At 44.9% G+C, this 16,966-nt stretch overlaps 1 protein-coding gene across 14 annotated transcripts in view; it reads left to right on the top strand.

Annotated features, from left to right (window-relative positions):
- tnika (TRAF2 and NCK interacting kinase a) overlaps positions 1–16,966 on the top strand; it is a 56,092-nt gene that overhangs the window by 11,988 nt on the left and 27,138 nt on the right. For all 14 annotated transcript variants that reach the window (XM_062397733.1, XM_062397732.1, XM_062397726.1 and 11 more), the window contains exons 3-4: positions 14,156–14,212; positions 15,260–15,385. In XM_062397733.1, coding sequence (XP_062253717.1) covers positions 14,156–14,212; positions 15,260–15,385 — 183 coding nt within the window. The remainder of the gene's footprint in view (positions 1–14,155; positions 14,213–15,259; positions 15,386–16,966) is intronic.

Raw genomic sequence — 16,966 nt, 5'->3', positions numbered from 1 at the left:
CACGAACGCAAACTCAGTATCGATGCACACAATGGCATGCAAGGACAACACAGAGGCCCGCCACCTCTTTGGCAGCAACATAACATTTCCACTGTGTGTGTGTCTGTGTGTGTGTTTGTGTGTGTGTGTGTGTGCTGTTTTGTCGTTGCACGTACTCTCTCTCCATGACTCTGCTGTCTCCATGCAGAAGCAGGAGAAAGGAGAGGGAAGCAGGCGACCAATCTTTTTTTCCGACGACAGAACACATCCACTCTGCTCCTCCTCAGGCAAAGTGCTCCGTACACTCTTGAAATATTCACCAGTCCCTCTGACTCACTCTCAAACACACACACACAAACACACACACACACACACACACACACACACGGTAGAGCGGTAGTGACGGTTGGGGACCTGGGCCGTATGGGCTTTTATGTCTTCACCTGCTGTGACAGCGACTCGGTACAAAGTGCCGCTGTGTGGTTTCCATTTACTGCACCGGTGTGTGTCTGTGTGTAAACCTGCGAGTGTGAACAAAGGGATGGAAGCAGCGTGTATGTGTGGTGACGTGGCTTTGTGTGTTCGACCGAATGTTTGTTTCATGCAGGCATGTGAGGAGTAAGGATGCTGGTGTTTGTGTGCCTGTTCGAACAGGTCGCCTTGTTATGAGTTTGTGTTGTTTTCAAAAAGTGAGACCACAATAACACACACGCACTCACACACATACACACATGCTGCTATTTCCTTATTAGGACGATGCATTGACTTCAATTCATTGGGGACAAAGCGTAACCAGCACCTTATCCCCAACCATCACCAGTTCACACCGAAACCCTAACCTTAACCTAACTTAACCACAACTCACATCTTGCCACTTAACTTAACCAGGACATTAGTAATGACCCTAATGACCTTAACTGGTCCCAATGAGGCCTACTGGTTCTGACAAGGTCAGTGTTTACCCCCAGAAAAGGTCCTAAAGAGGCAATAAGAATGAGTATATACACACACACACACACACCGCAAATTGAAGATGTGTACAGTTTTGATATTGCGTCTTTTCTGATAATCTTGTTAACATGACATCTGGGCTCTAGGTATGTAAACAATCAGATTGGATTACGGCTCAAACAAATGATTTATCTCATCAGCCAATCACATTCTTCCTTGGAGTCTACATCTCTTCAGTGTCCCGCCCGGTCTGTTTTCAGCCCCCATCCTTCTGCTCCTGCTCCTCCTCCTCTTTATCCCCCCTTCTCCTCATCCTTCTCCTCCTCCTCCTCTTCATCCTCTTCCTCCTCCTACTCCTCCTCATCCTGCTCCTGCTCTCTGAACAACAAAATAAAACTTCAAAGTTGTGTTTTTCTCTCTCTCTTCCTTATCTGCTGGAAGTCACGCTGCAAAGGACTTTGGGAGATTTTTCTCTCCACATGCTCCCCACAGCCGCCCTTTCCCTGTGCACACACACACACACACACACATGGACACACACACACACACACACACACACCTCAGAGAAGCAGACGTGTGAGAACCTGGCATTAGAGAAGCTGAAGGTGGAGGGATGATGGAGAGAGTGGATTTATCTTCTTCCTTTGATGCACTGACCTCTTGCAGCTGGTCTGTTTGAAAGTATTGACGGAATATAGTTAAATGTCAAATTGATGAATCACTGGTCGGCTCTTACTTTTCGTATTGAATGTTTTATTTCTCCTTTACTTTATTTCAGTTTAACTGGTTTGACTCCCACGATGTTGGACTTACAACATGCTCCTGTACATTTTAATTGTTCAGTCAATAAGTCACTCAATAGCAGTAACATAAAGGTTAATCAATTAATGGTTTCCTCGTTGATAAATGTTTCCAGCCCAGGGACCAGAGCCTCTTCACCGCCCGCCGACCTTTTCACGGCTCCGCGGTGCAGCCGGTGATGAAATACTTTATTTGAAATATCTTGGCTCGTCACCTCCTCTTTATGTCTCTGTTTTATCTGCTCGTTTACTGGAGTCGTTAAAAAGGCAATTAGTGCTCCTGCAGCTGATCAGCTTCATCACTGGTTACAGGTGCATCAATTCTTTTTTCATTAATCCATCATGAGCAACGATAAACTAGAACTGCTGAGGCAGAAAGTTTAGTGACAAGTGTAAGTTTCCAAAGTGGTGTTTTAAAACGGCTTGTTTTTGTCCAGTCAGCAGCAAAGTAGAAACAAAGGAAAGCACATGAACTCTCCTTTAAGACAGGTTGACCTTTTAGGGGAAGCTGTGTTGCTGTTTTAGGAAAACTGCTTTTCTAGAGCCAGTTTCTGACATGAAGTCCTGATAATGTCAGGTCAACAGCATCCGGACTTTCTCCAGAGTTTCCCTTTCACACGTGAAGAAGCAGGCGAATCTCCGGTCACATGATTTTACATAAACAAGAAAATCTGATGTTTTTGTCTACATTACATCGTTGTCCCCGTTTAACCAGAAGCTCCTGAATCTCCTCTTTCCGAATCGACTTCTACGTCTGAGTCTTCTACGTGTGTGGATCCTATTTTTCATCCTGAGATATTTATAGTGTGTTATTTTTCTCTTCTTTGTCTACTTGCCCACTCGCTCACTGTGAAGTCTCTGGACGATATCTGGCTGTGTTCTCACCGCGCTCACTCGGACAATCTGAGGAGTTGTTACCTCTGGGCTGGCGGGAGAAGATCCGGAAAATGTTGGGATCGTTAAAATTTGAGCTATTTCTTATACGACTTCAAGTTTCTCACGTCAATTAAAAAACTCTGGTAATTAATGTTCGTAATTTGATGGAATTGTTTATCTTTCAGTTATTTATTGATTTTGTTATTAATCCGCTGATTTGACCAAATCTTTAAATGTTTTAAATGGTTATAGGCGATCATAAAAACAGATAAGATTTAGTTAGAGTAGAAAATTCTCTGTTTAAATGCTGTGATTTGTGTGAGACTGAGGCCATTACTCATCCTCAGCCTCTCATAGAAAATGTATGGGGCGGTCATGCCCAACTGTATCAGTAATGTACGGTTAGCCTGATAACGGCCTGACACTGGTAAATGAAGAAGGAATGTGGTACTATATGGTCACATTAGTGCTAATGGGGGGGGTTGTCAGGAGGTCTAAACTGGGAGTGTCTGATGGTTTGAGTTGAGCCCAGTGCACAGGAAGTGGATGTGTGTTTTTTGTGTTTCAGCAGATGTCCCTGTTGTCGGGTCATCGCTGCCGTCAGTTTGTCGTCGTGTTGTCGCCTCAAAGTGTTTTTGTTGTTTGGTGACACACACGCACAGACACACACACACACACGCTTCCATCTGTGGCGTCCTCATGAATGAACTGTGAACCGTGTCTGAGGTGGAGGCTGCTTGTTACCGTGGGAACAGCAGATGTGCCCGATCTGCACACATGCGCAGACACACACTCACATCTGGCAGTTTGCTCATTAGCCTACATTCTCTCTCGCTCTCCCTCCCTCTCTCTCTCTCCCCCCTCTCCCTCTCTCTCTCGCTCTCTCTCTCTCCCTCTCTCTTTTCCCCAAGGCCACACGCCCCACTTACCCACAATTCACTCCTGCCACAGAACCCAGGGTCAGTTACCCGCGCCTGATGTCAACAGCGATCTCTCTCTGTCTCTCGTTGCCTCTCTCTCGCCCCCTCTCGCTCTCCCTGTAGATTTTTCCACTGTGATCCTCCACTCTTTAATAGACAGTGTGGATTGTTAAGAGCTGTTTAACCCTGGCTCTTCTCCCACTGTGCGAACGACTGCTCATCGATAGAGGAATCGATAACTTATACCGGCCCTGCCTCTCTCTATTACTCTTTATTCCCTCTGTCCTCTACCTTTTCTGACGGATGTGTTTATTTGTGTTTTTCTATCCTCGCTCTCCATCTTCTTTCCTGTCCTTCTCCGTGCCCTCGCTCCGCTGTTTCTCCCCCTCTCTCTCTCTCCCCTTCTCTCTCTCTCTCACCTCCGGTCTGTACAGTAAATCAGCTCAGCTGTTCGTTTAACCTCCAGAGCCGCTGGAGCGTGATGCTGATGTGCTGAACCTGCCGCTTTGCCTCCTCGCCTTAACCCACCTCCTCCTCCTCCTCCTCCTCCTCCTCCTCCTCCTCCTGTGTTGTTGTGTTCTCTCGCTCGTGTACGCTCTCTGACTCTCCCCAGTTGTTTGTCTGCTTGTTGGATCGACCACAGCGCTGAGGCCAGGCCTATAAATTTCACAGACTGACTGATCAAGTCACACCATTGGTCAGGTGAGGGCCGGGTGACTGAGTCATGACGTGATGCCATTGGTCGGCCGGCTGAGGGTTGGAGTAAGCCCATTGGCTGTTCTACTTTAAAATAGCTCAGCGAACAGTTTCTCTTTCATGCATTTCTGTGCTGTCCCTCATGACATTTACCGACTTTTTTGGATTTATACATTTTTATACATTTTTCTGCAGTCTAGAGCTACACCTCACTCTCTGCTCTGTTCAGTTAGGGAGGCAGCAGTTCTTCTGTAGCTTCAGCCTGTTCTCTCTGAGTGATCATTACACATGGAAATACAGGAGAAATCACAGCGCAGCTATCAGAATCATAATTTGCAAACAAGGAAGTTAATATTGCTCTCAGTGTAACAGACATGCCGCTAGAGGGATGAGGACAACAAAAACAAAATGCTAAATGTATTGTATTAAACTTTAGTCGTGGTCATAAAAAGGATTTCTATCAGTGCAGATCAACATATTGATTTTTAAAAAGCATGTCAATTAGAGCAGCTGTATTAGGAAGCTGTATTCAAAAGACTGCTAAGCTCCAGAGAGAAGGAGGAAAGAACACGATGACAGTACACTGCAATAACATCCTGAATCAGTTGTTTACAGCGTTTCCACAACACACTGCACCCCCATCGGCAGTAACACACAGGATCCGTCTTGTTGTTTTGTCTCTCGTGTCTGTGAAGACGCTCAGATTTTAGAATCTGATTTTGGGTGAGAGTAGAGTGTGTGTGGGGAGGGGGGGGGGGAAACACGCCAAATGTGTGAATTAGTCATGAAGTGCATTAGTTAAGTCAACCTTTAAATGATTTAGAGCTCGAATGAGGGAAAGTGTTCACAGTGTTAGAGGAGATCCTGCAGCTGCTTAAGATGCATTTCAACAACATAAAGCAAAACATCAGGGAACAAGTTCATACGACGGGGTGTGGGGGGGTTAGTATTTCAGTTAATATGGGTCAGCCTCCAATACATTAACAACATTGGGACAAACACACACATGCACACACGTTCATAAAGCGAGTGAGCCCTGCAAGAGCTGATTTTATTTCCATCAAATCAAATGATGCATTACAGTTGTGTGACTCTACGCACACGTGCACACACACAATAGCACTCATGCTCTTTACATGAATAGCTTCAGATCTCACACCACAGCGGGGGACTCACGTGCTGCTGCTGCTCGTGATCGAGTCGGTGTGGTTTGACGTTTTTTTGAGCTTCTCGGACTTGAACTGTTTTTTTGTGCCATATTTTTTAGCACTGCGCCAAATCCCGTCCCTGACCCCCGCTCGGACCGATTCCCGGGCACTTGTGCCGACACTGAGCTCGTTAATTAGCTTGTTGTACTGCGAGCAGGCAGGTTAATGAGCAGCTATGTTTCCGACTGCTGATAGATTATTGTTTCAATAGGCTTAAGCCGATAAAACCAGTTCATTCAGAGTCGAATCAACACGAGGACGTCGTGAAATTCAGGTTCTCTCTTTCCTGCAAACACCGCTCGCACATCAATAACAGCCCTCTGGTCTGTGCCACAGATCATTGCACTCATCCTTCTCCTCCCCTCTTTCTTCTTTCCTTCTTTCATCACTCGCTCCCTTCCTTTACAGCCTCCTTCTCCCACAAACTCCCCGCTTGTATATGTCTCCCTCATCTCCACTGGCTCTCTTTATAACTTCTCTCCTTTTAAATCTCTTCCCGTCTCAATCTGTCTCTCTCTTTCCTCTCTCCCTCTCTCATGCGAGAGAGCAGCCTCGGGGTGCTTCAATATTTCCTGGGCAGTGCACAAGTAGATTGGAATGGAGGCCTTTGTCACTTTTATTTACTGCCTCGCTGATTCCACAACAGCGTGTGCGTGTGCACGTGGCTGTGTGTGTGTTGCCGTGTGTGAGTGCAGAATGATTGCAGGTGTTTGAACTGCAATGAGGTGTGCCTCGGAGCATTGCCCTCTTATTTCTTCGGGGTCCTTCGAGCAGAACTGCGTTGGTAACATTTGTTAGACCAAAGTAGCTTTAATTCTGCATCAACCTCTGCTGCTGAGCATGCTGGGATTGGAAGCCCACGGACTGGAACCAGTGGGTGTTGATACTGAAACCCTTGCTGTCTAAAATCCTTCAACCCTAATACAGTTTGGTGTGTGTGTGTTTGTGTGTGTGTTTGTGACAGCACTGGGCAATCTCCCCCCCAGGGCCTCCCTGTCAGAGAGAGAACCTAAATGTATAGAGTCAAAGCCCAGGGGCTCGTACCATAGCCCACTTCTCCCCCTGTGACACGGTTACATGCCGACAGGCCCCATGCCAGGGGAGGATGCTTAGATGACATCCAGTCACTTCTTGCCTGGTGTTTGTGTGTGTGTGTGTGGGTTTGTGTGGGTTTGTGTGGATTATCATGACGGCACAGATTAGGATTATTGTGTGACCCATATACGTTTTACAAAGGATCGGCAACACAATCTGGCAATTTATCCCCAGTGTAGTGAGTGTGAGTGTGTGTGTGTCTCTGTGTGTGTGATGCATTCATGTGCTTTAGCTCCTGACTTCCTGTTTTCTTTCCAAGCACCGGACGTCTGGACGGATGCAGATTCGAACCTGGTTGCACCACAATGCTAAAGTCCTGACTGAAGAAACATGTGTGGGGAATAATTTGAACTATTGTGGTCTCTGCTTGGGAAAATGCGTGAAGAGGCAAATAAATGCAAATCGATTATAACTTTTATTTAGGTGTCAAAAACCAATGCTGTGAAAATCTGATTCAAGAACTTTATTGTCATTGTGCAAGCACATCGAACTTTTGAAAAGTGTCATCCTCAAACCAAATTGTGCCTGTTTATAAATTTACAATAATTCATAAAGAATATATTAAAATTTAATAAGGGAGAATAAAAGTTCTTCTGTCCTGTTTTGTTACTCAACTCTCGAACAGGTCATTCAGGGTTTTTCCCGCAGGAAACAGTTTTGCAGAGTGCGAGTGCAGAGCAAAATATCTCCAAATCCGGCCCGACTGGTTTGTGTATCACACTCTCATAAAGCCACAGGTGTTTTTATAGCAGTAGATAAGTGGCCATACTCTGATGTGAGAGCACAACACCTTCAGAAAGTTATCGAGCTCCTTTATCAATTTTAGATTCAACTTTTAGAGGAGGCTGCAGCCAGTTACAGCCGGTTTATAGACTTTAAGAATGTCATTGTCTGTTAAATCAACTACGGTTTAATTTAAAAAAAATTGTGCACAGTTAAATCCTTAATTTTTTACTCTTACTATGTGGCCAATCTAAATGTAAACTTTAGAACACCTGCATTTCTCCTGGCCCTGCAGCTGTAATTGAACAATCCACCATAATGAACTTTAATGTAAGTTCCTGAAAGGTGATTTTTAATCTTTGTGAAATGCATCAAAAAAGCCAGTGGCTCCCTGGAAAGTTTGAAATTAATCTTAATCATTGCCGGCTTTTGAAAATGGTCCCCAGTAATGAGATTTGTAGTTAATGGGCTGAAACTCCGATTTAGGTGTTAATGTTAAAAAATGATTCAATGTGAGGATTATTAAATGAGGAAGCTTGTTTTCCTTTCAGTCGTTTTAAAGTCACATGTTGTTGACTTCTGAAACAGCATCAGTTCTCCATCCACTCCTCCATCTCTCAGGCTCTTCTTCTTCATCCCCTTCCTTCCTCCCTGTTCCTCTTCCTCCACATAACAACTCTACCATATCAGGACAACAGTGTGTGTGTATCTGTGTGTGTGTGTGTGTGTGTGTGTGTGTGTGTGTACACGCACGTTTAAGTGCACACTGTACTCTGGCCATCTAAGACTGTTGCTAGGCTACGACAGGAAGTGTCCTGCATAGTAAATGTGTCCGAGGGGGGGGGGGGGGGGGGGGCTGTGTAATTGACTTGGCAAGGGCATAGACGTGCATGCAAAGAAACGAAATACACAAGTACACACATGCACGCTGGGGAAGCACTTTTTTTCCCACACAAACCCATCCCTGGGTATCATGAGATCCATCAGCAGGTTGTATTAAGGCAGTGGTTTAGGGCAGGTTGGACTTGTCTAACTGAGGCTGCAAGAGAGTGATGAAGAAATCCCCTGTAGCCTGCAGTGTGTGTGTGTGTGTGTGTGTGCGTTTTTGTGTGCAGGCTATGATTCTCTTTTTTTACGCTCTTTCTGCTGCTATATGGAGCCGAACACCCAGAGAACCTCCTCCTCCTCTTCATCGCCACATATCCGCACCAAGTGCTCTCCTACCTTCCACCCTCAGCGTTTTACTGTCACTTGACGAGAGCCATTAATCATAATTAGGTGTTTGGCGATGATGTCTGCTCGAGGTGTGTCAGCCTGACAGCTCCCTCCGGCTGCACAAGGTGACAGACGAGAAGACACACCAGACGACAAAATAACCGTGTAAACACCGTGATGAGCGGTGAATGTTAATTACAGCAGGAGAATACATCAAAACAAACATCAATATCAGAATGGAAGGGTTTTGAATGTAATTTCAGAACATGATTTATTTGTCATTTCAAGAACAAGGTTTTTCTTGGCCCAATGTTGGGCCGGGACACGGACCCATGTGCCAGAGCCATAGTGCTCACAGCCCGGCCGCACTGGGATCCATGCACAGCTCCACAAGGTCCACTCGCAGAGATTATTTTAGCTCTTTAATCCATGTTTGGACAGTAACAGTTATTTTTACAGTTTTTACCGGCTCTGACAGTAATTTACTGCTTCTCTCTTTGTCTCCATCGTTCGCACTGTGCAATCCTATCGTGGATGTTCCTGACTGACACACCACCCTCACCATACATGACACTATTTCCTCCCCGATAAGTTCCAGAAACAGAACAATACATTCACAGCCCCCCCCCCCCCCCCGCGTGTTTTGGGGTCAGGAAGTGACTCTTCACAGAGACACTTCACATTTCATTACACTTGTAACCTCCTACCTTGCCTGTGTGATCCTTTCTGCAGGAAGCTCTTACTAATACATTTGCAAAGACAACTTGTCTCAGAACCTCGTTTGTTGACCAAAAGTCCACCACACCACCAACAGGAGAGAGAGGGAGGGAGAGAGGGAGAGATGGAGAGAGGGAGAGAGGGAGAGAGAATGAATGATTCAGACACAGAGCAGATTTGTTTGTATTTACACTGAAACAAGGAGTTGATTGACAGATAGTTCTTCACAGCCACTTCGACAAGTTGCTTCGACAAGCCGACCTTTGTGCTTTTGTCAGAGGAGAGATCAATAGAAAGTTGAATATTCCCAAATGTCATTATCTTTGGGTTTGAGAATGTTAAATCACTCTGGGCAAGTTAAGATCCAAATTCAATTTTTTTTACAATTTAAGACTATATGACTTGATAAAGGTTGAGAATGAACATGATCAGAAGTTTCAGCCCAACCAGGCGTGTATGAATCAGCAGTGGCAGCCCGAACTTCAATTTGAGAAGTGCTGCCATTTTTAAGTTTGCAAAATACCATCCGACAAATACACAACAGATATCATGAAACGTGTATGTAGCTGTAAATGACCTTGGGTTTATGAATGCATACTTATTTTGATGGGTGGAGCCATCAGTTAAATAAATAACAGCACGGAGGACGGCGAGTAACGGGTGTTTATCCTGACTCGTCCGCTTGGAGGTTGATTGGAGATGAGCCGGGTATCGGTTTGCCAATCGAGCGCAGCAAACTGTCAATTTGGTCTGGTATCGCTCACACACACCTGGCCTGGTGGTGTGTGTGTGCGTGTGTGTGTGTGTGTGTGTTTGTGAGAGTGACAGATGTGTCATATCACATTTGGTCAAATTACCTCTACAGGATTAGAAAGGGGGGGGGGGATTGGACACTTGTGAGATCATTTCATTGGAAGTGTCACTGCGATGATGGAAGGTGATGCACAGCGTGCTCGGTAGAATTGATGCAAGCGTTTTTTGTGCAGCAGCAACACGGGGTTGTGCGTTCGTTTTGCTTTGTGGAGACACTCTGCGTCAGTGCAGTGCGTCTTTGCAGGAGACATCACAGCAGAGGCAAAGTGAGAGAGCTGCAGGAAGTCAGCGCTCTGTGTCATATTTGCTTGTTTCGCCGGCATTAGCGTTCGGCTCAGTCATGTTCACCTCGCTTTTCACAGGCCACTGGTCTGAGCTGTGAGGCATGAGAGAGGAGGAGGAGGAGGAGGAGGAGGAGGAAGAGATGGAGAGTGCGAGGGACAGGGGAGACGGGGACGTACGGGAGACAAGGATGGAATAATGACAGGCATAAAGAGGAGATTGTGAGAAGTTAAGAGGGTTAGATGGTGAGCGAGAGAGAGAGAATCTGAGGGATAAGAGCGAACGAGAGCCAGAGGGAACGAGTGAGAAACTGCAGATCTAGGTCAGAGAGGCAGAGCGGGCGAGGGACGAGTGGAGGAAGGGATGAACGGGCCTGTGGGGCTCAAAGACGCTCGTTCTGAATGGGATGGATCAGGGAGAGAGAGTGAGGGCCATCCCTGCCAGAGAGAGCGAGAGAGAGAGAAAGAGCGAGTGGAAAAGAGTGAAATCTTCAGCTAACGGTTGTTTTAATTTTTAATTGAGGGACTAGTTCAAGATGAGACACCAACATGTATGTGTTTTGGGAAGGAGTAAGAGCCTGCAGCTGGTTGGCTTAGATTAATAACTGTTGAAAAAGACAGTTACTAGGAAAAGATAGAAACAAGGACGAACGAATAATATCCATACTGCGTCTCAATTCAGGGGCCGAATCCTTTGGGAGACGCATTTTAACACCGATTACGTCACAGCGGCGCTAACAGACGGTCTCCATTCAAAGACAAATGTGCCCTTCCACCCCCGAGCACCGGAGGCTCCACCGGGCGGATCCTTCCCCGGCCCTGACGTATCCCATGATTCATTGCGCTTCGGTGACAAACTGGCTGCGTTCAGGAAATGTCCAAATAATCGTCTTGACCCCCGATTGATTACGTCATGAGGTCGAGGAAAGATGAGAAGGAGTAAGGAGTTAGGAAAGGAAAATCCGACTCAATTTACACTTGTGCGCTTATAAAACAACTTTATTTATAACAGAAGATACAGGATACAGTTAAAATGAACGTTCCTGTCTTAAACACAATGACTAGTTTAAAGAAAATATGTTTTCAGCTCATGCAATTGGTTTCTGTTTGTGGCCAAGAGCACAAATAAATTCAATATGCAACTAAACAACAACAAACTTACGAGCTAACTTACGAGCTAACTTACGAGCTAACTTACGAGCTAACTTACGAGCTAACTTACGAGCTAACTTACGAGCTAACTTACGAGCTAACTGACGAGGCTTATTGTTCATGAACAGTCAATTGGCTGAACAATCAATATTCATCCCAATATTGTTTTGATATTATTTATATTTTAACACGCTATCCTTCTTTGGAAATACTGTTTTACTTGACATTTATAAAACCGAGGTCCACCTCTTTCCTCGGCCTCATGAATTTTGAATCAGAGGAAGAGGAGGAGGACAAAGAACGAGCGAGAGATGAAGATAAACAGACGGAGCTAATTCTTCTCTGCTGCTCCTGTCACACCGGGTCACTTCTGATATAAGGGAGTTTGTCAGGTGGCTCCGTGTAATGAATCTTTACACTGCTCTGATAGTATCCACATCCAATATCCATTCAGCACGTTCACGTTCTCTCGCTCGCTCGCTCTCTCACTCTTGAACTCGCTCAATCATTATCTCTCTCCGTGCCTCTGTGTGCAGATGTGTGGGTGTTTGTAAGGCTTCCTCTGTCTGTGTGAGCAGCGGTTGAAAAAGAACGGGGAGTAGCTTTTTTTGTATTTGCATGTGTCTGCAAGTTTGTGTGTGTGTGTGTGTGTGTGTGTGTGTGTCTGAGTGTTCTGGTTCGTAAGTGGCTGTAATCCCTTTGTTGGTCTCCAACAAAGCCAGTCCTTGTGCTTGTGGAATTGGGGCAGTCTGATCCTAATGAGAAATCCCTGTTCAATCTTTCCAGCTCTTATACTCTCACAGAATATGGTGTGTGTGTGTGTGTGTGTGTGTGTGTGTGTGTGTGTGTGTGTGTGTGTGTGTGTGTGTGTGTGTGTGTGTGTGTGTGTGTGTGTGTGTGTGTGTGTGTGTGTGTGTGTGTGTGTGTGTGTGTGTGTGTGTGTGTGTGTGTGTGTGTGTGTGTGTGTGTGTGTGTGTGTGTGTGTGTGTGACAGTGTGTGTGTGATCACTGCGATCAACCATTCAGTGGTGCTTAATTTGCATTAGATGGATTTTGACAAAGTCTATTAATATAAAACTCAAACTTTCTCTTGAGCAATAAATCCTGAAGTATATACGATTTTCTCTTAATTCCAGATGAGCAGTCTAATGATAAAACAAATGAAGAAGGATATTCCTACTTAGAACAGAGAACACATTTCATATCAGATTAAAACAATCCGTGATCATCTAGATAATCTAGCGTTAGGCTCATCTGAAAATGATCTTTTAGAAAGTTCATTTCTGATGATTTACAAGACATGAGGGCAAAAAATGACTTAGCTTCAGCAGAGCTCCACATTTTCTCTTGATTTCCTCCTATTACTTAGTCTTTACTTTGAAATCTGAGCCCCAGTCCAAACACCAGGGCAGCTAATGGTCAAAAACATCCCCTTTCCAACCTCGGCAGAGCGTAAAGGTCCAAGAATTTGAGTTTCCTACAATATTTCACAGTTAATAACTTTTATACAACGAATAATCTCCAACTACTCACAAGCTCTTTATCAAGTAAAGTGAGTGTTGGAGAGTTGAGGTTCCTTGATCTGTTAAAGAGACTTATAAATAGAATGTGAAGCGGTGGGAATGAGCAACGACCAGCAGCCGGGTGCAGAGACGATCTGCTCACTGTAAAAAACAAAATCCCTTCTTCAAATGACACCAGCAGGTTTTTTAGCCGTGGACGGAACATGGCTCTGTTGTTGTTCCTCGCTTCTGTTGTGGCAGTGCTGCTCATTATCAGAATGGCCCTTTGATTGAAGCCCTCAGGAGGCGCTTTAGAGCCAGACCCTTAATGCCATCTGCTTTCGAACAGATCCTCCAGGAGAACAGTGTGGCCCTTGTTTTGGCGTTTCTGTGTGTGTGTGTGTGTGTGTGTGTGTGTGTGTGTGTGTGTGTGTGTGTGTGCCACTGCTGCTGAGCTGTTCTTCTCAGACTGTAACATGCTAATCAGTTGATACCAGGCAGGTGGGAGTAATGGCCGTCAGTGGTTTTAGCGTCTTCAGGCCTGTTAGCTTCATTAGCGCTCCGGCAGCCGCAGATGCTCGGTTGCAAACGAACCACTTGGGCTTTTCCTGTTTCGCCCCAGAGCTCCCAGTCTCCTGGTTCCCTCGCCTCCTGGTTCCCTCGCCTCCTCGCTCCCTCAGGCATCCTCCTGGCCTCGATATTACACAACCGACGCTCGGCTGTGGATCGGAATCAGTGTTGGATTGCTCGCTCCTCTTGTGTGATATCTGGTGTCAAATGTGGTTTTCACCGAAGCACAGGCCGACATTTTTTCAGATTAATGCTGATTCGGCAATTTGATGTCACATCGCAGCGACATGTGAGGTTTTCCCGTTTGAACCGGTTCTGTCACGTCTTCCGCTTTATTTCATCAGAGACAACAAACGTCTTCTTGTTCTCAGCTGCTGACAATCCTGCAATTTATATCATTTTTTACAAAATGTGTGAATTTACTCACATTCAACCGGGAAACATTGTGACCTCTAACCTCTATGATAAACTGTTTTTCAACTCAATGTTATAATGGTGTCAACGAACCGCAAGAAGAAAACAAACCGTTATCTGTTGCTAGTCTGTTGAAAATGCAGTTCAATATTTGACTGAAAGAAAAAGAGTAACGCACTAACGTTTGTCCTCTTTTTCTCCCTGTCTCTCTGTCTATCCTTTCTTCTCTCCTCCTCCCACCAGGGTCGCCATGTTAAGACTGGGCAGCTGGCGGCCATCAAGGTCATGGATGTCACCGGGGTAAGAAACACGGATACGTGCACTCGGGCACTAATTCACACGCACGCACGTTCCCGAGCTAAGTAAATAATCTCAAGCGATTATGCCAGCGTTGACCATGTCATCTTATTATGAGCGATGAGTCACTGCTGGTGTGTGTGTGTGTGTGTGTGTGTGTGACACGGCAGGGAGGAAATGAGGACAGGCGTATTGCCATGGTAATATAAATTGGAGTTATCAGGACAGCAGTGTGGTCTCAGGCGTGTCTGTTTAGCGGGGGGGGGGGGGGGGGGGGGATTCTCAGCTATATTTAGACATCCCTTCACCCTACATGTCCCTGTCAGCACTCGGTTGCCAGCAAGACAATGAGGGACTGCAGGAATGAGGCAAACACAGGAACCAATGAGGGAACGAGAGCGCACGTTAATGAAAGAATAAGGAAATGAGACATATGCGAGCAGGAAGCTGTCGGGGGGTGAATGAATGAATGAGCAGAGGCAGAGAATAATGAATGAAACTGTGTATAAATGAGTGTGTGAGTAAATCTGCTTAAATCCAATAAAAATGAATGACTGTGTTAATTAATGATGGAATATTAAAGAAAAGGCCAAACACACGATTGCAAAGTAAATGAGCTGCTACTGTACCAGAATCAGCTTGTTTTTGTTTCCCTCATCAATGAGCTCTTAATTAACCAATCAAGGCTTAATTTCCTGACTTTGCAGATAATGAATATGAAATTAGATGTTTTGAAGTAATCGGCTGCCACCGACCGTAACAGCCTGTTTCAAGCAGCTGCTTTTTGGCTCAGCCCCTTTTGAAATGCAAGTAGCTGAGCAGTGATGCTACTGTGGTTAATTCAAGGTCGAGTTGTCTACATCACAGGAAAAACAACATTTAGCTGCGTTTTAAATTATTCAACACGCAAATTCATCAACAAATTGAACTCTGTCTGTTCCGTCACCTAACGTGCGTGGGAGAGGCGCTCACAAATAGAGGTGGTGCTTTAACACCTGTTGATTTGTCTTGTTCATTGTGTGTGTGTGTTTGTATGTGTGTGTGTGTCAGGATGAGGAAGAGGAGATTAAAGCGGAAATCAACATGCTGAAGAAATACAGCCACCATCGGAACATCGCCACCTACTATGGAGCGTTCATCAAGAAGAACCCTCCCGGCATCGATGACCAGCTTTGGGTAAGACTTTACATTTGTGTGTTTGTGTAATGTTTACACCTCCGATTTGTCAAATGTGTTGCGGTTTGTCATTCTCTGGTTGTAAAGAAGAGTTCAGAAACACAATTAAGTCTTTTAGCTTAAAAGAAATACAAAAAAATGAATTGTGATATAGTAGTTGTGGTGATGCATGTGGGGACTGTAGGTTTGTGTGTACTGGGATATGTGTTCATATATATACTTAGTGTGTATGTGTGTGAAGCATTAGGGATATGAATGAGTACGTGGCTGACTGGCTGCTGCAATAAATCATGTGTTAACGTGATCTGAGGGAGCTCTCTCTTCTCTGATCCTGTAGCATTCATCACGCAGCAATGAGAGGACACACACACACACACACATACACACACACACACACACACACACACACACACACACACACACACACACACACACAGACACATGGTGGCCAGATCTATTGCCTGCTCAATTCCCACTGACTCCTTAGCCGCCTGTTTTCTCTGAGTGCAGTTTTATGTTTGTTTGTTTTTACATTTGTCTCATTGTGTTTCCGTCTGTGAGTGTGGGTGTGTGTGTGTCTGAAATCCTTGTGAGTGGCCTGGATGATCGAGGCTCGCCCATTACTCACCAACTTCCTCTCTCCCTTTTAATCCTGAGCGATGATGAAGGGAGCTGGAAGCAGGGCCAGAAGTGTCCAGCTGAAATTTTGGCTGCAAACGTCCGCTGATGTGAGAGAGGACAGCAGAGGAGGGAAAGAGAGGAGGACGAGGAGGAGGAGGAGGAAGAGAGAGAGAGAGAGAGAGAGAGGGAGGGTAGATAGAAAGGACACATTGTGTTTGGGTGAAGAGATGGACTCGATTCCTTCATGCGATCCCGTGACCCTGTTGAGTCAGTTTATACCCGAAGTCCCTGTGGAGTGTGTGGTTCGGAGAAAATGACAAAGAGAGATTGTGTGAACGTGGCTGTGTGTGTGTGTGTGTTTCTGCTGCTGTGACAGTGATGTGAGTGTGGATTATGTGGACGTCCTTTAAAAATGTGCATCATGGTAAATACATCACTTCCTATTCTGTGCACATGCATGAGTACTAGTCACTGAAATACAGTTTATTGGAGACAAAGTCTTACTGAACCTATTTGCAGAGCCTGATCAATATCAGGCCCAATACACTCTGAACAGTACCAGTACCTCAGAATCATATAAACAAAATAAGTAAATATAGGCCAGTCCTTTTTGTGATGATAATATATTCATCAGTATGGATATTTTCTGGTTAAAAGTCGAGTTTCAAGTAGAAAAAACATTTATTCATTATTCGATTAATCAAGCAATAATAATAATTAACCAGATCTTTTGATAAATGCTTAATTATGTAATTTACAAGCTTCTGAAATGGAAGAATTGGCTTTGATTTGTCTTGCCTTACTTTAAATTGATATTTTAGGCGTTTGAACTGCCTTGGAAAAGTTATTTCAATGTTTACTTTGACTTTGGTATTTTTCAACCCCCCCCTTATGTTTTTAAATACCAATGAATTGAGAAGTTGCTCAAGTAACTTAATTGTTGATAAAAAGGTTATGAAA

This window comes from Platichthys flesus, chromosome 10 (genome assembly GCF_949316205.1).
Source record: "Platichthys flesus chromosome 10, fPlaFle2.1, whole genome shotgun sequence".
Lineage (NCBI taxonomy): Eukaryota > Metazoa > Chordata > Actinopteri > Pleuronectiformes > Pleuronectidae > Platichthys > Platichthys flesus.
This window is presented reverse-complemented; position numbering and strand designations above follow the sequence as displayed.